The 22,996-nt window shown below is 36.9% G+C and overlaps 1 protein-coding gene and 1 long non-coding RNA gene across 6 annotated transcripts in view; one reads left to right on the top strand and one right to left on the bottom strand.

Annotated features, from left to right (window-relative positions):
• The window catches only part of MLIP (muscular LMNA interacting protein), a 90,282-nt gene extending 73,021 nt beyond the window's left edge, over positions 1-17,261 (bottom strand). For 3 of the 5 annotated variants that reach the window (XM_072408451.1, XM_072408452.1, XM_072408455.1), the window contains exon 1: positions 16,886-17,261. In XM_072408451.1, the coding sequence (XP_072264552.1) occupies positions 16,886-16,948 (63 nt within the window). In that variant the 5' untranslated portion in view covers positions 16,949-17,261. The remainder of the gene's footprint in view (positions 1-16,885) is intronic. The other 2 variants (XM_072408456.1, XM_072408453.1) reach the window with 2 other exon arrangements.
• LOC140328679 (uncharacterized) lies at positions 9,744-22,340 on the top strand. Its single transcript, XR_011920328.1, has 3 exons — positions 9,744-9,866; positions 20,920-21,109; positions 22,017-22,340. It is a non-coding gene; the product is annotated as an uncharacterized lncRNA (long non-coding RNA).
• Positions 22,341-22,996: the final 656 nt, after the last annotated feature.

Raw genomic sequence — 22,996 nt, 5'->3', positions numbered from 1 at the left:
GTATTTAAATCACATCAGTGCTACGAGATACAGTATTCAAGAGTTCCATCCAACTGCCAGACTACCTCCTTGCTAGAATAACTAGCTTTAAAGAAATAAATTGACAATTTGATTAGGGTTTTGCAGGCCTTCGGGTGGGTGGAAAGGTCTTCTTCAAGTGAATAAAGAATATTTTCCTTGCATAGTGAAAAAGGAGGCTCAATAAAATCCTAATTGCCACCACGGGTGTCAGCGGTTCAACCAACCAGTAAAGAAAAGAGATAGGTAGAAAGGAGAGAAATGGAGGTGATCAGGGAGACAACCTTTACTATGAAGTTAAATTCTTTAAACTTATACTGGATGAGCCTATTTTTAGCCTCTAGTGATAATAGGGAATTCTCAGTAATTCATCATCTCAGTAATCTCTATCATTTGTCAAAAAATACATGGATTCAAACAGATGGAAGGTTGAGAGGAAAGAAGCCTTTACATCATGGATACGACTTTACTAGAGGATGAGGATTAGTAAACATTTGAAGGGATAGACTTACAGCACCACACTGAACACAGTATGTATGACATATTTGTAGATATCTCTACAGATAATAATTAGATGACTGAAAATCATCCTTTAATACTCCCCTTTGCACCATAAATGACTGAATAAGGGGACCGTTCTTAAGGGAAGAGAGATTTATCAGAGGAAGCTGCTGAAACTTTATTGCTATGCTTTAACTGTTATGACTTAATAGTGAAAACAAAATGTGAAGGTGGATATACGAGGGGGTGCTGAGAAGTTCCTGGCTTTGCCCAGAAAGAAGAGAGCCAGAGTTATGAAATAACACATTTATTCAACATATTCCTCCCTGAGACTGATGCACTTGGTACAGCGAAGTTGCAGCTTTTTTAGACCGTTCAAATTAAAGTCCTTTGGTTGGGCCGCAAACCAGCTCTCACCACCATCTTTCAGAAATGTCCTCAAAAAGTTGCCCCTTCAGGTGTTTTTTTTTTTTTTAATTTTTTAAAATAGTCCGAAGGGGACAGGACAGGTGAGTAGAGGGGATGGTAAACCAATTGGAAACCCAGGGTTTTCAACTTGGCAGCCACAACGTTGGACGTTGGTCAACTTTCCACGGCGTTTCATCCTAACTGCCTCCTTCAGCTGGTCCAGGAGGTTAGCATATTACTGTCTGGTGATACTAGAGCCCTGAGGAAGGTAGTCCACCAACAGAATACCGTCTTTGTCCCAGAAAACAGATACCATGACTTTTTTGGCCAATTTCTGGGTTCGGAACTCCTTTGGCTGCGGGGACTTGCTGTGTCACCATTCCTTTGACTGTTCCTTGGCTTTGGGATCATAGATGTGGAGCCAGGTTTCATTCTGAGTCACTAACTTAGCCAAAAGGTCCTGTGCAGCTTCAAAATGGGCCAAAACGGCTTATTTACAGACTTGTTGTAAGGAAAGCTCAGACAGGAAAGCGAAAGAGAGAAATGGGTATCTAAGAGCATTATTTTACATTTAGACCAGTTTACTTCAAGACCATAATAGATTGCAAATACAATATGTATATCATTTATATTTATGATTAAATTCCAAGCAAGTTTTATGCACATATTTTACAACCTAAGAGCAAGACTCATTTTGTACCATTCTGACATAAAATCATCATTCCAGCCCTCCCGTCCTCCAGCTTAAAACTCTACTCTAACAGTGTTTTGAGCAAACAGTGAGTCAAATCACTCTGAACACTTAACAGGGTTGTGGTTTGCTATTTAGCATGACAGGTCACACAGAGGAACTATCAGGTCAAAGATAGTAGAGTCTTTCTTTCTCCTAGCAGAGATGTTCTCGCCCATCACATTATATATGTACAGGGATTAGAGATATACAAATCACGGTCTAGATAACCATTAAAATTTCCTGGCAGTATAACTAGAAGTGGCATGTAAGGAGACATGCTTTCCAAGACAGTATAAAGAAGGGAGCTCTGCAAAATTAAAGGAATGTAGACATTCACGAGGGCCAAAAGTCATGAGACATTTCTTATATATTAAAATAGTAATCCATCCAGCTTAAAAAAATAAATTGCATGTAATGCTCTTTGAGTGCACAGTCTCCATATCTTTACTTATAAAAGTTGATTTTCCTTGCTGCACATATAATGCTGAAGTGCGAATTTTCATATTGGATTTAGTTGCTGTTAGCACTATTATATATGCGCTGAACTTTTATTTTGATACACGTATTTTAAAATACCACCGCTTGCGATACTTGACATTCATTTTAGGCCAGACAGAAACATTATTTTAATCCCTGTGGTAATAGGCTTACTAGTATTTTATTTTTCTTTCAGCGCCCCAATTTTACACTATAGCTTAGAATTGCCATTGCCTTCTGGCCAGCGTCTGCAGAACAAGTGCAGTGTTTTAACATTACATCATGCCCACACCACCAATACACACATACTGTATAACTAAATTAGAGTTTAAAGTCTTCACCCTCCACCCCTAACTGCAGTATAATTTAGTTGCTCCCAAATACAGTACCAGTTACGGAGAATTAATGACAGGGAACTGGTATAGAAGTATATGGAGTTTTTGAATAGTTTGGGTCAAATACAGTAACAATTGTACAGAAGGATCAGGAGAGGGTTACACCCAATTTTATCAAAAGGTACTATTTTTGTTGCAAAACCTAATGTTACAAAACATATATTTTTAAATGGTGAGGCAACATACTGTTTACAGGCATCATCATTATTTTTAAGGATGCTCTACTTACTCTACTACACCCTACTATAATACTCTGACGCTTCCAGGAAACTTCTGTAATTCCTCAATATTTGTACACGCAAATAACTATTGCCAGAAATGATCACATTAGTATGAATTTGGTGAATTCAACAGACAGCTGTTCACTGGTTTATCCCTGCTTATCATTTTAACTGTGTAATAAAACTTTAAGCTGGTTACTTAATTTCAATCCATCTTTAAAGCTTGACCTTGTTTGTTTTGCATCCTTTTTCCATTTCAATAGTAAATAATTTATTAATATTTATACATATTGCTAATATTCCGCCTTCAGGTGATGAATATTAACAATAGCAATAATGATGATGTACTGCTATGGAATTTTGGCTATGAATGCTTTACAGAAACAGAAAATTGCTTCTCTTTGAATCAATTTCTTTAAAAAAAAACTATGTAATTGTGTTTTTGAACATAAATATCCTTTTTTATAGGATCTGTCATTTTTAATAGCTTTGTAGTTCATTTGCTATACAAAATGCATATCATATACAGCATTTCAAAACAAATTTGGTACAATAATAAGTATTTTTAACCACATATTTTATAAAATAGATATGAAATGTTTTTGACTTTTATGAAAACTTATGTTTTCATACTTGCCTCTTCATTGCATGAATTTTCATGGCTGCCCACGGCTAGCCTCTTGCCAGCTGCTCGAGCACTCACATGACAAAGCTAGTTCAAAAATAATCAATAACTGCACATGACAGCTGGTACTCATTGCAGCCCCTATTCATTCCCCTATGGGGCTTCGGCAGGGAGACTCTACATGTAGACTCAGAACTCCTCATGAATAGACTGCTTTAAATTCACAGCTGTAGATTGTACTCAAAAAAAACATATAAATGCCTGCATCCTGTTTCTATGATCTACAGATCAAAAGGTATAGATGCTAGCATTCAAGCTTAACAACAAAATCCAAAACTTCAACTTTTATTTTACTAGGAAAACAGTAGACACAAGCTGGAACTCTCAAAATATAATCTTAAATTTAAAAAAAAAATATTTGGGATCAAGAAGAAGAAGAAAATTGCCCGGTGGTGAGGGGGAAGTTAAAATACTTAAAGTCAAAGATGAAAAAACACCCATGGGGGAAAAATGCTCAGACGTTGGTAGTCAGTAAAGAGGGGAACAGAAATATATTTGTGACAGCAGGTGAGGGGTATTGGTTTTTGATGTGGGTTGGGACAATTCTGCTTGATAGGGGGTGGATAAATAATGGTGCTTAGCAAAGGGGTGAGAAGAACAACAGTGCCCAGCAGGGGTAAAAGAAACAACAGTGCCCAATGCCTGATCAAAACATTTTGACCTGTGTTTTCATTGACAGAAATTTGCAGATGGTTAACAACAGTAAAACTCAAATTCAATAGTTAGTTGAGCGGACAAACTAGCTAAGCTAAAACTTCATATAGTCGGAAATTTTAGCAACAGGCAAGAGCGTCAAATCGCAGTTTTACAAACATGCATAACTACAATAACAATACGCTGACATATCTGAGCTTTGATCCCAGGCACTAGTCTATAAATAATTCATGGTTTCCATATTTCCACTGTTGAGTGCTTACAAGCTTGCAACAGGTGCATGGATGTTCAATATATGGCTCAATGAACAATCTCTGTCCTACTCTGGATGCAACAGTGCATTAAGGGATGATTTGCATAGATTAAATTACAATAAGGAAAATATTTCTTTTTTTAGATATGTTACTAAAGTCATTTAAATCCCTTCTGTTTTACCAAGACAACAATAGACTTCGCTTGGGTGAAGCTATTCTAAGTATGTATAGGCGTTCATATTTAATACTGGATAGTCATTGTCTAAATAATTATACCTCATTTTGTTGTTGCATATTAACATTTTACTGATTAGAGGTGTTTGAAAATATTCAGAGCCTGACTGAATCTGGTTAGAATGACTAAGTATTTTGAGCAGGAAATTTGAGCCGACATTCAGATTCTTAGAAAAAATTTATACTAATTTTAGTTAAAATGTAACCAATTTTAGGAGCCTTTGACAGAAGTGGATAGGTATGCATTGATTTTTTAAAATCATCTGTTGGTGGATGTGGAGGCATCAAGAACAGATGATCTAAACAGGTCACCAATTCAAGAATAAATAATTTAATGCCATGTCATTGAACGTCAATGGCTCCACATTGGTGGCAGAAAGTTTAGTCTGCTCCGGAACAACAGTTTCACTTGCCACACTGAAAACTCTAAAGCCTGGACAAGACAGCACCTAAAAGACTTACTTGGACAATTCTGGTAAATTGAACAGTTTCTTGGTGTAGTCATCCATTAGGATGAGAGTAAATAATCTCATTATGCCGGAGATGCCTGCTAAGAAGATAAGGCACTGGTATGCACCTTACATGAAAAAGGTGCCTAAGGTGCACAATGTTTGTTCTTAATAATGGGGTTATAAATCCCTTTTAAAAGGTATGCAAAAAAATCCCCTTTGGCTGCAAAAGCAAGCGTCTAAGAGTATGGCTATCCAATAGTCACCTCTCTGTTCAAAAAAACAATATATTTATATATTTATCACTGCAGAAACAACTAATCATACAACTTGCCATGTTTACTAATGTGAATGCTGAATCTGCTCCCTCTTTACCCTCCAACCACTAGACCAATGTCACCTCCTATCATACGTGATAAACCTGACAATTCCTTCCTTGGTACCTCCTCCTTCTCTTTTCCTCATCCTCCTCATTACTACTCATTACCCCTCATTATGTTCACCTAATTTCCATGTCTTGTCCAGAACAGCATCATCATAATTGTCTGAATGTGGCCCTGAGCATACCAAACATTTGCCCCCAAGTGCTGCTTGTCTACCTGTTGTTTTCCAAAACATGGTAATACACTACCACCACTAACTCCACCAGCAGCACAACTACTGCCACCACCAGAAGCAACTAAAGAACCAAGACAGTGAATAACAATTGTGCCTATCAATGCCCTCCTCATATGCCCTCCCTCTTGTAGCTCCACCTGATTTAATAAATGTTATATGCACAACTTTTCTACCTAACCATACTTCTATCATGTTTTTTTATACCCGCTCCTGATGATTTACCTTTTGTTTCCTGTGATTCACACAAACTACTGGTCTTGATTTCTTAAGACACAGGAAGACTGTCTGAAAATGGAGGCATTTAAGAGCTTTACCCTCAGAGAAGAATTTTATTAGTAACAATTAGGAAAAGAATTGCCTGTGTATAGTTAACTGCAAATAATTGCTACGATTTATTTTGTTTACCAGCCAAAATATGAGAAACAGGCAAATTTTATTAGCAACAATGGGGAAACAGACTGTGTTTATCCAGAAATATATGGAGTGATATCATTATTATTGTTTTAACTCTTATCTGTCTCGATTAGCTCCATCTTCAGTCCCTGAGTAGCAGAAGCGGAAAATAGTGCCTTTTCATTTTTAACTTTTTTTTCTTCCAAAATTCATTTTTTTTCCAAAACTACTGTCTGTTCTTTTGGCTGCTCTAAATTATGTTATGTCAATTTTTTTATTCTGTGTTGCAAATGTCCCTCCAATACTTACTTTGTGGTAGGTCAGGTTAAAGCAGATGTAAATCTAACTGAATGAAATGTAATTTTTTTTTTAATTTATTTTTATTACCAAGGTAGAAAACATACAATAAAAAAATAAAATAAATATTACAAGTCAAAAGCATATATCCGAATACAGCAGTATTTGGCTTTTTTATTATTAATATTATTATCTTTATGTTTTTTTTTTCACTGATTTGATTATTTTTTCATTCAGTTTGATTTAATTTCTCTCTCAAATTCTCTTTTCCCATACTTCTCTTTTCCTTGTTTTGCCTGTCCTGTCTTTTTAAAAATAAAAAAGGAGAAATGAGGAAAAATTAATCTGACAACAAAAATTAACCAAACCAAACAAAAAAACAGGTTGAATTAAAAAAACATATTGGCTCAGAGGTTATAATTCTGGCCTTTGCAGCTCTATTCCCAAGTTTGAATCTCAGCCAGGACTCTGTCTGCATGGAGTTTGCAGGTTCTCCCCATGTTTATGTGGGTTTCCTCCAGGTACTCCAGTTTCCTCCTACTTTCCAAAAAACATGCAATTAGGTTAGGCTTCCCTCTAAAAATTGACCTTAGACCAGGCCAGTGGTCCATGGCTCTGGCTGGTACACCCCCAAGCAGGGTCAGGAGAAGGACCCTGCCGGGGGGCTCACTGGCCAGAGCGGCGGACCCTGTCTCTTGTGTGAGCCTACGATGGGTTCTGGCATGACATCACTAAAGGGGAACTTTCTTCGCCTTTGAGTGACACATGGATCCCCGTACATGCGCGGTCCGGTAAATTTAGTCGTCCGTTGGTCCGAAAAGGTTGGCGACCACTGCCTTAGACTGTATTAAAAGACATATAACTGAGGTAGGGACATTAGCTAGTGAGCCCCTTTGAAGGACAGCTAGTGACATGACTATGGATTTTGTAAAGCGCTACGTAATATGTTGGAACTATATAAATACTGTGTAATAATATTATTATTTTAATAATAAAATAGACCCCTTAGTTTGCTTAAAGTGCTGTGTATCAAAGCCAATTGAAGTATTGAACTTTTATTTGCCCTTTATTGCTGTCAGTTCTGCTAATTTTCTGCAGCCATGTTTTGTCTACAAACACTCCAGTAATGGCTGCATGGAAATATTCAGGATGGGTTTCCTAAAGATGACAGCAGTGACTCATAGCTGTGCAATTTTTGTTAAAATGAGTTCTGGTAGTCTCCATTTGAGCTCCCTGTTACAATGTTGTCAACCTATAACAGAAAGGGCTCAAAGTGATCAATAGCAACATTATAAGAAGAAAAAAAAATAAAATTACTGAATTACTGATTTTAAAATAATAACAGCCATGGGGAAATTCCTCTGTTTGGTTTGCTACCAGTCTGGAGAATATTCTGCAATGTTCAGGAACCTGTTTTTTACAATTCCATGCAGACGAATGCTGCAAACCTTGTGGTAAGTAACCAGCGGAGGTAAGTTGGAAATGTAAATAACGGGTAGTGTTTCAACTGGCTGTTGGTTTTAAAATGGGATACTACCACTGCCATCTACCATTCACAGAGCCTATTAAAATTTATATGCTGAGTATGTGTTAGTTTGGTTTAGATGATACGTCTTTAACATATTTATTTGACAAGAAGCCTGGGAAGACACTCAGATTTGTAATCCTTATTCATAAAGGGGTAAAAGTACAACATAAAGTGTTTTAATATATCCATTTGATAAGCGCAAAACCTTTTTGTTTTGCCAACACTCAAGCTGATAAATTGCTGTGCTCTCAGTTGCTGGGGTTTCTCTTTAATGCTAATGCGATTGTAATTTTTTTTTGTTTGAAACAAAATTAATATAACAGCAAAAATTATAGTCAAGCTAGCAGGAACATCTTTTAGTTCCCATAATCTACAACGAGTTAACATTTATCTAACAAAAGAAAAAAGGCACTGGACAATGTCACCCAATATTAGACAGTAACAGAAATTGAATAGACTGCCCCAAATATCCCTTATCTCATTCTCAACACAGAACAATTTGACTGCCAGCAGTCATCAGTTATCTTTTATTTGGAATGCTGACATCGTTGATTAAGGCTCTGTATTGTACTATATTTGTATTACAATGATAAATGGAAACTGTGCTATTGCTCTTCTTACAGCAAAAATGTAAAAAAATCTCTGGATCATCATTTATCATCTGGAGAATTATGATGCTGTGGACATGTTGCTTTTTCTTTGCTGTTTTTGATTATTATATTATGCTATGTTCTATTAAATATATCTTCCTTTAAAGCTCTTTTTTCACAGTGCTATCTTTGACATTCTTTTCATGCTTTCTTTCCTTAGTTACTGTACAGTTTATATTACTATATATGTTTACTTTGTTATATTATTAGTTTATATAATTTTGTATTATATTCGTTGTATAAGAGTTTCACCTGTACATATGGAAGACATCAGCTGAATGTATATAATTGTATCAGTCTGTAATAAAGAATCCTAAACATTTGTATGTAATGTTTATAACTTTTTACATACAAAGGGTGGCTAAATTTACTATAAACATATGCTCTACACGCTTATTTGCTGATTTTCTAACCACATTTTAATTTTTCTGAATAGGCAACTGCCTGAAGCCCTGAACAAATGTCTGATGATTGTCACCTTAACAATCCTTCATGATCATTTCCGGTGAGAGATAAACAAATGTGTGCTATACATAAAGCATCGTTCTGTGGACCATTGTACACATGTCACAAATCATCTAACCTGTGTACAGAGCTTATATGTAAATAGGTAATTTTTAATTAACATTAATTTATTGAATTTATTCATTTAAATGTGAACTATTGTCAGTTTTGTTTTTGTTTAGTTTTGAATAGGAAATTGTTAAAATGAAGGGAAGCAGTGCATGCCAGTAAAATTGTAAATACAGACAGTCCCCGAGTTAAGGACATCCGACAAACTCTGCAGTTGTTTGGTTTTTTTTCATATCAAAGCACAGCTTTTTTCGAAAGTTAATGAATGTCCAGGCTCAGTAAAGTTTTTTTTTGTTTTTCTGCTTTGTGATTAACTCACAGTGAGGATTTTATACAGTAACTGACACCACACTGCCTAATATTATGTTGAGACAAACATCTGCTCTAATTGCATTTATTAATTTAATGTACTTGTTCCGATTTACATACAAATTCAACTTAAGAACCTACCTATAGTCGCTATCTTGTATGTAATTTGTATGTGACAAATTATACGAAGATGAAGTGGATCTAAACTCAGAATTTTTACTTTACATAGAAGGATAGACAACCCTTTTGTTTGAAGTAAAAAAAAAGTTTTCTTGCCTTATTTAAATAAAAGGGTGCAGCCCCGCCCCTTTAAGACTTAATAGGAGCGCAGAGCCTCCCGGGATACCTATGTCATGCATACCAGGAGGCTCTTGGCTGCTCTTTCTTCAATAGAAAAGAAAATTGCTGATTTCACACCTGCCCGACACAGGACCCAATGGAAGAAAGTTCCTGATCTGCGGGATTAAAGGTAAGTGTGTTATTTTTGCTTTGGGTTTATTTCTGCTTTAAGATGCAATTTTTGTATGTAATATATTATTATTCCAAAGGGCATTATTACTCAAGTCTCTTTAAAGTTTTAGAGAAGATTGAGTGTCATAAAAAAATGGGACATGCTCCTAAAATTTCCTGAGAGAAATATGGAGGCTACCATTGCTAATCACATTTTGTAGAGATCAATTACCTGATTAAATGGTAAATCACTGGCTTCAATACCTTCTTAGTCACAAACCTGGGATGAGTATACAGATCAGGAAAGTCAGGGTAAAGCCCCAACCCCTTATTCTTTTTTCAGATCTGTCTTTTAAAGTATTAAAGCCTGAGGGTCAACAAACAGCGAACCAGTATTCATAGAATTGGAAGACAGTAATCATAGGGTATCTTTAACATGGACCTAAACTAACTAATCTTTCTATCAACCCCCTAACACATACAAACACACACACACACAGTTTGCCAAAGCCCATTTACAATTGGTACTAAGACACTTTTCTGTTGTCAGATGCACTACATCATTTTTATACTATTAATATAGGTTCATCCCAAATCAACATTCTTCTTCTGCATCTAGGTTTTTTGTGAAAACCTATTTTATATTTATATAATATTTTTTCATGTAATAATGTCTTGTTAGCTCAGCCTTTAAGAAAGAAATAAGGACCCCTAATGACCCCCACATCCTTTTAAATTGTTCCTTTCCAAATAGGTGGAATCACAAAATATGTAGCATTTACAGAACATATTGCAGATAGGAACCTGAATATAGTAAACACATGTGTATAGATAATAGGTAAGGACTATATAAGTAAGTACACTCTAATAGCAATGCTCTTTGGTACATCTAGGATGCTGTTCTATGCAATAAGGTAGTAAAAAAGAGAGGTTGAGTTTGTTACTACAATCACAGAAATTAAAGTTCTACCTAATATAGGGCTTTATTTATATAACAGGGGTCTGACATTCCCTAAAACAATCCCTCATGGGAATCAGTTACTGTCATTGAAACACATGGACCTGGAAAATTGTCTAATTCTATGTTTTATAAATAGAGCTTAAATTAGAGTTTAATAGAGCTTAATTTCATTTTGGTATATTGTATATATGTTCATGGTTTATGAAGATTAAGAAAGACACATAAACAGTATCATATTTTGTAACAGACCACAGTCTACACAAGGTATTTGCTGTGGTGTCAAGAGGCTAGTCCTGTGGATTAATATTATTTAAAATAAAATCTTCAAGAGAAGATGGATCAATTAACTTTACAAACCTCAGAATTTCAATATAAAATAGGAAAAGGTAATGCTTTTCCCTTCATAAAAAGGTAAAACAATACAAATAATTAGTATTTTACATAGTTCTGCTAAGCTGGGTGATCCAGAAAACCTGGAATGGATCTAGTCCAGGATTGAAAAAATTTGCTTACAAAAAGCAAATGACTTTTAAGAAATACGTTCTAGGTTTGCTGGGTCACCCAGCTTCACTGAAAGTTTACCCTCCACAGCCTTGGAGAGCTTTATTAAATCAAGCTCATTGTATTTTATGGGACCCATTGATTTTTTTCTAATTTGTCTTTCAAACTTTTTTTTTTTCTTGTGTATTGTGTTTATTTCTGAGAGAAATAATGTTACAGACACCAGCTGTTGGTTTGAGTTATACATGAACCAGTTTTTAAAGAACAGATAAATGTTACCATGCCAAATCAGCTAGGAAATGGACAGTTGTTGGGTGTTCGGAATACCTGTGTTTTTCAAAAAAAAAGTATTAAAAGGGACCTCTGATTCAGTGTTCTGCAGATTTATCACTTTGGATAGATAACTTGGGTTATTGAAAAAAGGAATTAAAATAATTATGGATATTTGTAACGTATAACACGGTTTTGCATCATTTAAATAGCATTTGCAGTGGTTGTTTGGTTTTAAGTAAAGGTTAGATCATTTCTGCACATGTTATTAAAAGACTCCCCATGTGTAAACAAAAAGATTTTTATTAACTTGGTTTCTAAAGTTTTGTTTCTTCTGGAGATTAGAAACAAGTATTTATACTTTATTCAAATAAAGTATGTTATCATGTTAAACTGTCTATTTAGCAGTAAACATTGTTACAACATTTGTCCTGACTTGTCAATCAGAATCTCAATATTCTAATAACCATGAAAAATGATTTATGTTGTGTCTTTACTGCTTATTATAGCATGTGTTTTGAAGGCAGGTCATGCTCTATGGCCATGATGTTGTTGACAAACTTTCAAAAATGTTCTAAGACATTTTAGCTATGCTGCAACAGAAATTGTACACCAAGCACTTTAGCGGTGCACACAAAGATATCTGGCAATGCTACACAAAATGCTCGAAAGCTTTGTCATCAGGGGTTTACAACATTACATTATTGCTATTTTTGTTAAAAAAATCATAAAATATGAATGCCTGCATGTCTATGACAACTGAGTAATGCTCAAAGCAGACCTGTGATTTCTCTAATAAAACGATTACTAGCTTTGCTAACCCAAAAGATAGCGATCAGAGATCCCACGAGATTTATTAGGGCTCTATTTATAAAACAGGGAATCGGACATTCCCTCAAACATTCCTTTGAAGAAATCTTCCAGATCCATATACTTCAATGGCTGTAATTGATTCCCACCAGGGAATGTTTGAGTGAATGTCAGAGTCCCTGTTTAAACATGTTTATGGACAGCTTATACCCTATGGGCTATGAGTTCTTCACAGCTGGATTCAGCTTAAATGACCAGAAACATAATGTGTGTGGCCACCAACACAAACCTTCTACAAGCTGTGGGGGGTGATGGATTCTATGGTACATCAATGTGCTATTGCAAGGAATTACCCTTTAAAACCTTCAAAACTATTACACCAGATAGCAGGGTTACAGTTATTTATCAGCCCCGATTTGACCCTATTAGCACGATTTACCAGCAGTGTGCAGAGGATCTAGAGAGAGCAATGCATATTACGCCTACTGGTGTTTAGTGGCTGACTGCAATTTTAGTCGAATTGCATTTGGAATTTGATCACATAGACCCTGATTTATGAAAGCTCTCCAAGGCTGGAGAGAATACACTTTCATCAGTGAAGCTGGAATGGATCTGGTATAGGATTCAAAACATTTGCTAGCAAATAGCAAATTAATATTAAAAAGCCATTCCATGTTTTCTGGATCACCCAGCTTCACTTCTGAAAGCGTATTCTCTCCAGCCTTGGAGAGCTTTCATAAATCAGGGCCATAGTGTCCACTCCCTTTCCCTTCAGTGTGTCAAGACAGATGACATGAGAACTAATTTTTGCATGATGATAATGTTTTCATAAATTTCACTTTTGGGAATATATATATATATATATTTTTTTTTTGGAACCCAAGACACTATATAGGTAAATATGTATTCAGGTTGAAAAAGACAGTCCATCAAATGCAACCACAACGAAAATAAACATACTAGAAAACTAGTCAGAAAAGTATATGTACAGTTGATACAGAGAAATGTGAACAACAATTTTAAGGCAACAGGGTAAACAATTCCTTTTTGATTCCTTAACGGATTTATACTAAGAATGTATAAAACAGTCGGTTGAACTTGCTATAAAAATGTATCTCTTTAAACTGTGGTGTTAAAAGGTATCTATAGTATGTAACTTATATTCTCATGTTGGAAGTCAGGGTTCACTTTAAAATCATAATAGAGTTACAGGAATTAATTTAAATTCGAATATTTTTTTTCTAATATTTTATTTTTTATTCTTCTAGCACATACTTGAAATTTCAATGATGTGCCTCTGACTCATATTATATTGTAGCTTCTAATATTTGCATGGATATTATGTATCAGTATTGAAGGACCTTTTTATACTGTCGACAACATAGACATTGTAGAGTATCTATTATCAAACTAAAATTGTTGATAATTTCCATAGATTTTTTTCAAGGCCATAGGACCAAGATGAATAAGCTTAGAGGGATCATTTTGTCTTCTCAAAAGAAAACATACTTGGTATTTGTTGGCGAGGTAGAAATAACAGTATTGGGTTTGTTTAGATAAATATATTCGATCCTGTCTTCGGATGTTAATCTGTTCTTATTATAATGTATTTGTATAGCATTTAATATAGAGATTTACATTCCATAGTCAGGACCTTCAGATGAACTCAACCATCATAGTAAGGACATTTTTAGGGTGGAGGCATTACTTCTAGCTACTAGTATGTTTTTGAGATATGGGAGAAAACCATAGTGCCTGAGAGCCATGCATACACAGGAAGAATATGCAAATTCATACAATCCAGGTAGTGAATGGCTATGCTTTATTCCTGGAACCTATAGCTACAAGGAAAACGTGCTTTCTACCATGCTACCCACACCCAAAAGATCAGTATTTTTACATGTTTGTTCACTCCTTTTTACCCTGTAGTCCTCATCTGATAGTGCTCAGATACCTAATTGTTTGACTAACAGTACTTATTTTAGAATTTCCCACACAATAAAATGAACATTTAAAATAAAAATGTGCATATGTCCCAAGTAGTGTCTTAGTTACTACCTATAAACCAGTTTGCAGTTGTGAAATGAACACATCATAGCAGCATGAGGTAAGTGCCAGTGAACATGATCATGCAGTTCTTCAACTATGGAAACATGGGAGGATTTACTATAGCCTTATGTCTCATACTGTGTGATGAAATGAAACAGCCTTTGCTGCTACTTGATGGAAAGCGCTTCTGTCACTGCAGTGCTTTCACAACAGCTGATTGTGAGGAAATCAGCAAATAAACATGAGCGGAGTACAATAAATAATCACACAGATAATGCCATAAAACACAGATTAAACTGTAAAAGGTATGTCTTTGCTAAATGCAAATACAAAATAGAAAATTGTCTATAGACAATATACATTTATTTAAAAGATGTTGATAATAAGACACTGAAATAGAAGAATGCATAATAATGCATAACAAAGACGTATGACTATGGTAGGGACATTAGATTGTGAGTCCCTTTTAGGGACAGCTAGTGACACGACTATGAACTTTGTACAGTTCTGCATAATATGTTGGCGCTACATAAACATGTGTAATAATATTAAAAATAATAATAATAATATTAATAATAATAGCATTAAAATATAGAATACATTATCTTGATATAAATTGTCCAAAGGTTAGCAGTAAACAGATACTCATACAGTGAGGGCAAGTATAAGTAGATCTGGCAGTAAAATGAGCAAAGATAATACATTTAATGTACCCGGCCTAAAGAAAAAAATATCACTTTTCACATTTAATGACAGTGTCTGTACACAAAGCCCACTTCAGGGATACTTCTGTACAGGGCACCAATCCAAAGAAGTTGACTTTTAGACATGGGGGAAAGTTTACCTAGTATGGGGCCCAGAAATTTCTGATGCTGGCCCTGTCTATACATGATTTGCCAGGCATCAAGATTATTCTGTATATATAAAAACTTTGCAAAGTCCATATTCTTATCAATGACTGTCTTTCATTAAATGTCAATAAATGGGGCATTTTTTGGGAGCAGCCAATTGCCCATTGTCTAATGCCCTCCACTGTGTACTTGCAAGTGGGAGAAAACCAAAGTGTTCAGAAGAAACCCAGACAAACACTAGAGGAACATACAAAAACTGTCATTAAAAAAGTGATGGTGAGAGCACCAATTGGTAGCACCTTACTTCATTCCATAAAGGATCTCACAGCAGAGTTTGCTGAAATGAGGAAAGGGAAGTATAGAGAATATGGCAAGGCTCTGCTTATACAAAAGAAAAACAGCATGCAACCCCATTGTACAATAATTCCTTGTAGTTTTTAATGCAAAGGTAAACAAAAAGAAGTGCATGCACTTGACGTGCGATTGGCAGTGCACAGCACAATGCACATCTATTTATTGGCACTACCACAGCCTTAAGACTGCATGCCATAGCGTATGCCTGTAAGTAACAGTGGCACTTTAGACAAAAGAGGCTGTAATAGAGTTTGGTATGATATCAGTAGCCATTCAGCATACCAGAACATTCTTAAACACTTTAGTACAAGAGAACAAGTTAATACCATTTCACCAAAGCGTACTCAAATAATCCTAACCCCCATTCTGGTCACAACAGTAACATGTTTGCATTCCCTCTCACTGTGCCTGATTTATTAAAGCTTCTCAAGCCTGCAGAGGATACATTTTCAGTGATGAACCTGGGTGACCCAGCAAACCTGCAATGTATTTTGTCTAGGATTGAAAACAATGGCTAACAAATAGCAAATGACTTTTAAGAAATCCATTCCAGGTTCACTGATGAAAGTGTTTCCTCTACAGTCTTGGAAAGCTTTAATGAATCAGGCTTTTGTTGTCCAGGACAAATAGAAAGGTCAGGACCATATAGGTCTCACAATTATGAAATCACAACAGATTCAAAAGAGCTTTAGGCTTCATGAAAAATAATTAGGGATTGTTCACACCAGCAGCATTTCCCAAATACAGTTCCAATGCAAGGCAATTTGGCATGTGCTGATAAAGGTAGGACATGTAAAACGTTAAAGGACGTTAAAGTTTAGTAAAAAAAACAACATTTCTGGATGGTGAAAAGCTTCTCTATTTATATAATAAAATATATCTATATTTTTTGATAATTTTACAATTATGTTATCTCCATTTCAAATGTTTTTATATGCAATTTTTATTACAAAAATACAAATGTACATTGAACATTGGATAGAAGAAAAATATGTGTCTTGTTTTAGTTTTACATATCATTGCCCTAATATAATTTCCTAATAAATTTTGTAGTTGACAATGCTGATATACATTACAGATTTAAATACAGTATATTCCTTATTTCTTGCAGATCCGCACACAAACAGGTGTGTACAGCTGCAATCACTAAGAAGACTCCAGTAATACAAAACTAGAAGTATGCAGCAGCTGCTGAGCTTAACAAAGCATATCTCAGTCTTTGCAAACTGTGGTCGGTCTTACCATAACCAGCTTTTTTAAGTCCTTGTTTGGTACCGTTGTACTTTTATAGCTTCCTAAATCCATATTCCATACATAGTTCCTTCGCGATATAAAACCATCTTCTTACTTGTTGGTTATCGCAGTCCCCTTCAAGCTCCAGCTCTCCCAGTCTGTCCTGCGGATAACTTCTTGTTAACACTACTTTCCAATTATAGGTCCATGAAGCACGCAAATAGTACACAGTCTCCGGAGAAAGAAGGCAGCTGGCTTCAGATAACAATTCATGCAAAGCCAAGCTCACTTTCAAAGCTATACTTCCTTATCTAGTACAAGCAGCTTAAACAAGTGCATTTTATAGACTGTGATAGTATTTTGTGATAACAGGACTTTCAACAAATACCTTATGATTTGTACTATAAGTAAAGTATGTCTGTTTTTCAGTTGCTAAGTGTAAGTGCAGACATGGAACCTAAAAATAAATCCGTAAATATAACTGGTATTTTACTTCCAGAGCCAGAGTAAAGATATCGTGGCCTTGGCACAGTCATTTGTTTATGACATATTTGACATGTGCCAGCATCTATTTTCATAACTATACAATTATTATTGCAAGTTACATATCCATCAGGTACCCAAGGGCAATTGGAGTTGTACTGAAAATACTTACTCTTATTTTACTACATACAGTTAGCTTTTAATGGTGTTCATTAGAAACTGCAGATAGACAGATAGAGGCCACCTAATTTCCTTATAACAATATTGTGTACAAACTTTACCATACACCAAAGCCTGAAGAAAAGTCCACATTATAGATACTTAATGAAAGCTCAAGTCCCAAAAGGAAGCTAAATACCCAGGTAATATTTTTTATTATTATTATTATTATTAATAATATTAATTAATAATAATAATAATAATCAGGATTTATATAGCGTCAACATATTACGCAGGGCTGTACGTTAAATAGGGGCTGCAAATGACAGTTTTGCATGAAATGCGAATACAGATAGTGACACAGAAGGAGAGGATCCTTCCCCGAAGAGCTTACAATCTAGGAGGTGGGGGAAGTAATACACAATAGGAGGGGAGATATGTAGTGGTGTAAATAGTGACAGTTTTAAAAGACAGAAGAAGATAGGTAGGTGCGTTTGAAAAAAATGGGTTTTGAGTTCTATTTTAAATGAGCAGAAATTAGGAGCAAGCCGAATAGGATGAGGAAGACCAATTCCAGAGAGTTGGGGCAGCTCTAGAAAAGTCTTGGAGCCGTGCCTGTGATGAGGTTATGAGGGAGGAAGTCAAAAGTAGCTCAATGGAGAAGCGAAGAGATTGGCTAGGGGAGTATTTTTTTACCAGGTCAGAAATGTAAGTGGGACAATACCTGAGGAAGAATTTGAAGGCAAAGCACAGGAGCTAGAATTTGATTCTAAGGTGAAATTGAAGCCAGTGTAGAGATTTGCAAAGAGATGCAGCAGAAGAGGAGCAGTGGGAAGGATGAATGAGTCTGACTGAAGCGTTCATAATAGATTGTAGAGGAGAAAGTCGGGTTAGTGGAATACCAGAGAGGAGGATATTACAGTAGTCCAGACGAGAGATGATAAGAGCGTGTACAAGGAGTTTGGTGGTCTCTGGAGACAGGTAGGTGCGGATTTTGCAGATGTTACGTAGGTGAAAGTGGCAGGAAACCCCCATGTTTTGAATATGGGGGTTAAATGAGAAGGAAGAATCAAAGGTGATGCCAAGACAACGTGCCTGAGGTGAGGGAAGAATAACAGTGTTGTTAACAGTTAGGAATATGTCAGGGGGAGATTTGGAATTTGAGGGGGGATGATGATGAGTTCTGTTTTATCCAGGCTGAGTTATAGAAATCTGACAGACATCCATAATGAGATAGCTGACAGGCAGCATGAGACCTTATCCAGGACCGAGGGAGACAAGTCAGGGGTGGACAGATAGATTTGAGAGTCATCAGTATACAGATGGTACTGTAAGCCAAAGAAGGATATGAGACTACCAAAAGAGGAGGTGTACAGAGAAAAGAGAACCGGTCCAAGGACTGACCCTTGGGGAACATCAACAGGGAGAAGAGTGGGTGAGGAGGAGTTACCATTGAAAGAATATTGAAAGGAGCTCTCAGACAGATAGGAAGCAAACCAAGAGAGAGCAGTGTCACTGATACCAATGGAGCACATGATTTGTATTAGAAGGGGGTGATCAACAGTGTCAAAAGAGGAAAGAATAAGGAGAAGGAGTGGGAAAAAGTTGCCTTGAGACTTAGCTCTGATGAGGTCACTGGCCACTTTAGTAAGGGGTGTTTTGGTGGAATGAGCAGCTCAAAAGCCAGACTGGAGGGGGTCAAGGAGAGAGTTGAAGCTCAGGTAATCGGTGAGTCTTTTGTAGACAAGGGGCTCAAGAAGTTTGGAAACATTTGGGGAAGGGAGATAGGACAGTAGGTGGAAGGTATGGAGGGGTCCAGTGAGGGTTTTCTTCAGGATAGGGAGAATTATGGCATGTTTGAAAGTGGAGGGATAGATACCAGTAAAAAGGGAGAGGTTGAATAGTTTGGTTAGGGCTGGAGCCTCGATGGAGGAATGGGCATGGAGTAGATCAGAGGTAATTGGGTCAAGCAGACAGTCAGTAGATGGAGATGATGAGAGAAGAGAGGAGGCTTCATCCACAGTAACAGGGCTAAGGGAGCCCAGCGATGATTTACCTGTAGAAGGGGTGGATATGGTTGGAGTGGCCCAGTGAGCAGAGAGTCGGATTTTGTCAATTTTATCTTTAAAGTAGGTGACAATGTCTTGAGCAGAGAAGGTAGTTGTGGGGGCAGCAAGTGCAGGGTTTAGGAGGGAGTCAATTGTTGAGAAGAGACTGCATGGGTTGGAAGCTTCAGAGGTAATGAAAGCGGAGAAATAATTTTGCTTGGTGTCAGTGAGTTCAGTGTTAAAGTGTTGTAGACTGGCTTTGGAGTTCATGAAGTCAGCGCAGATTTCCTCCACTTGTGCTCAGCTGCACGAACAGTATGCAAAAAAATCAGACCAGACAGCACAGCTAGGTCCAGTGTTTCTTGACCTTTATAACATGGGAAAACCCTTGAAATAACTTTCAGGTCTTCAGAGAGCCCCTTCTATAAATACTATATCCACAGTCCAAAGTACATTAGTGTGGTGCTTAGTGGGAGGAAAGCCTCATCCACTGCTGCCCAGTGGGAAAAACATCATCCTTACATATAGTTAAAAAGATCATTGGGGGAATCACTTATACTAACCTGATAGGCACAGATTGCTCATTGCTTGAGGAACCCCTGGAAACCTCGGGAAGAACCTCAGGGTTCCACAGAAGGATGAAAATCACTGACTAGGACCCTGACTTCCACTGCATTCAAGCAGTGCTTCTGGCTTGCCTTTAGTCTAGTGACAAGACTGTGAGAGCACATATATAAATAAATGCACAGACCTAAATCAAAATTATAGTCAAGGTTTGGCAAAGGTTCTGTGCATATTATTATACATATAGCTGCATCAGAACTCAACAGCCCATCAGCAGGTAATCATTCCCTTTATACTAACTGGCCAACTCTACTTTAGTACTGTTATCCCTTATTGTACTCCCACCCCCCCCCCCCCCCCCATTCCCCAATAGCAGCATCCCCTCAAAGTCTAATACTCCTATCCTAATAACAAATGGACTTTTTGGAGAATTTAACAGGACTGTCAATGTACCCAAGAAGTATGGAACAGGAGAGTTTGCTGCAAGGGGCTCCTGGACTTGTGAATATAAGACAAGGGGGGGTGGTGCCTCAAGCAGGAGAGGGGGCATGATCCTTTACTTACCTGCTACCTATACAATATCACTATGTAAGCAGTCAGGAAAATATTGCCCTATTTTGGTCAACTAAATCAATCAATTTTCAATACGGAAATTTAAAATATCTAAAACCTAAATTTGAATGTTTTTTTTAAGATTTGGAGGGCAAAGAGGAGGATTAAATGTTGCTTGTTTTTAACTTGCTATCTTTGCCTTATTATGGAGATTTCCTTTCACTTCTTGTCTTGCAGACTCAGCAGGAAGTAAGAGTATACACTAAATGTTCAACGTCAAGCAAATCCCCTCATAGACAGTTTCCTAACAAGTGTCCACACAGAAAACTTTTCCTGGTCTGGTGGCAAGTATCCCCTTATTTTATTGCTCATGACACTGGTGATCAGAGCAGTTAGAGTGAAGAGTGTGAGTGAAGTTCCCTAACAGGTACACAGCAATAAAAGGCTAACATTGATTCTTGTCCATTATCATTATAGAGAAAATACAGTTTTAATTGTTACATTAGCTGACAAAGTCAGGTTAAATGTATTTTACTGCCACTTTTTCCCGAGAAAGCTATAATTCTTATATCTTTGGCGCATGTAAATCCTACATTTTTTCCATTCCAGAACTGTATCTTTCATCATTTGGAAGTGTGGGATGCCTGACCCCCACCTGTGCTGTAGTTCGATCCTTAGACCCCTACATCACTGTTGTGTTCTATAGTGCAGCAGTCCCCAAACTTTTGCACATCGCGGACCACTAAACGCACGGACTCCCGACCGCACATGCGCAGGGAGCTGTGTGTCCATCAAAGGGGAAGAAACTTCCCCCCAGAGTGATGTCATGATGCCAGAACCCACCCACTCTGCCATCACAGGTCTGAGCCCACTTCCCAGAGCCTGCGATGTCTCCAGGAGACATGGTCCGCTGCTCTGCCCAGTGCACCTACCACTGGGGTCAGGAGAAGGACCCCACTTGGGGGTGAACACACCGGCCAAAGCTGCAGACCATGTTTCCCGGAGCCCTGGCCCACCTGTCAGGGGGCTAGGGGACCCCTTCTATAGTATATAGCAGGAAACACAGTAATCCGAGAGAAACTGCATCAATGGAGACTGTAGACACATGTAGACACAAGGAGCTATAGCCACTAAAAATAGCTTTTTTGGTGAAAAGTGCCTTTAGCATTTTTTGAGGCTAAAATGGTAACATAAAGGAAACCCATAGTAAGAAAATGTAGGTGCTTCCATTGCTGGTTTCTCTTGAAAACTCCACTTGCTTGACTGTCAAATTGTTGTGATGGCTTCAATATTAATTTATCTCTGATTTTGTTTTAACTTCATGCTTCTTCCAGGTCAACAAAAGCACTGAATTCAATGACCATCAATCAAATATTCTTAGATGGCACCCCCATGTTTTTACACCATACATTTTTTTCCATAATCCACCCATTAAAAATTGTGGCCTTCTTGTCTAGTTTTATCTGTTATGGACTAAAACCCTTACTTGTGAAAGCATCAGATCCAGTATCCCTGTAATCTTTATTTAGCAGGGGAACCTCTATATTTTATTTGCAGCCTTGACTGACTGCACAGTTTTTATACTCACAGCTTTACTTGTCATGTTATATTTATAACAACCGCTACTTTTTACTAAATTGAAAATAAAAGAAGATTAAAGCCTGGTGATTTACTTTTCCTAAACACTAACATAACAAGACAAATAAGTACACTGCCATTGTTAGGTAAGCTAGGTCTGTTTGTACTATCAGTTGGAATATGCTAATAAAGTGTCTATAATTGAACCATGCAAATTACACCACTTTAGAAATGCAAAATACTGAATGCAAATTGATTGCTATGGCAACTAAGATGCTTGTTATTGAAGTTTTCAATAATCACCGGTTCTAAAACTTGCTAATGTTGGCTGTATCAGGACTGTGATGTTCAGCTGTCAGGTTTTCTATTTGTTCATTCCTCAGCTTTCACTCTTTAATTTACACATTCTTTGGATCAGCAACTATAGCAAAGACACACTTGACCAAAGCTTTACCTTATTTCACTCTGTTCCTCTTCTCTAAAACAAAGGTACCTTCATCCATCGTGTCTTCTTTGAAACTAAATCTTAATCTGTAGCAGCCAGCAGATTTTAACACAGTTGTCCATTATGATGCTTTGAAAGTACGTTTAAAATAAAGTTTAATTTTCATTTAGATTTAGGGAGAAATTTAGTCTCTTATATCACCAATATTGATTTTGACTTTCCATTGCTTTGACCAGGTTCATATAGTCTGTAGAATTACTTTCTGTGTAGCAAAGTGCATCAGCAGCAGAC

The sequence above is a fragment of the Pyxicephalus adspersus genome, chromosome 4, assembly GCF_032062135.1.
Source record: "Pyxicephalus adspersus chromosome 4, UCB_Pads_2.0, whole genome shotgun sequence".
Taxonomy (NCBI): Eukaryota; Metazoa; Chordata; class Amphibia; order Anura; family Pyxicephalidae; genus Pyxicephalus; species Pyxicephalus adspersus.
This window is presented reverse-complemented; position numbering and strand designations above follow the sequence as displayed.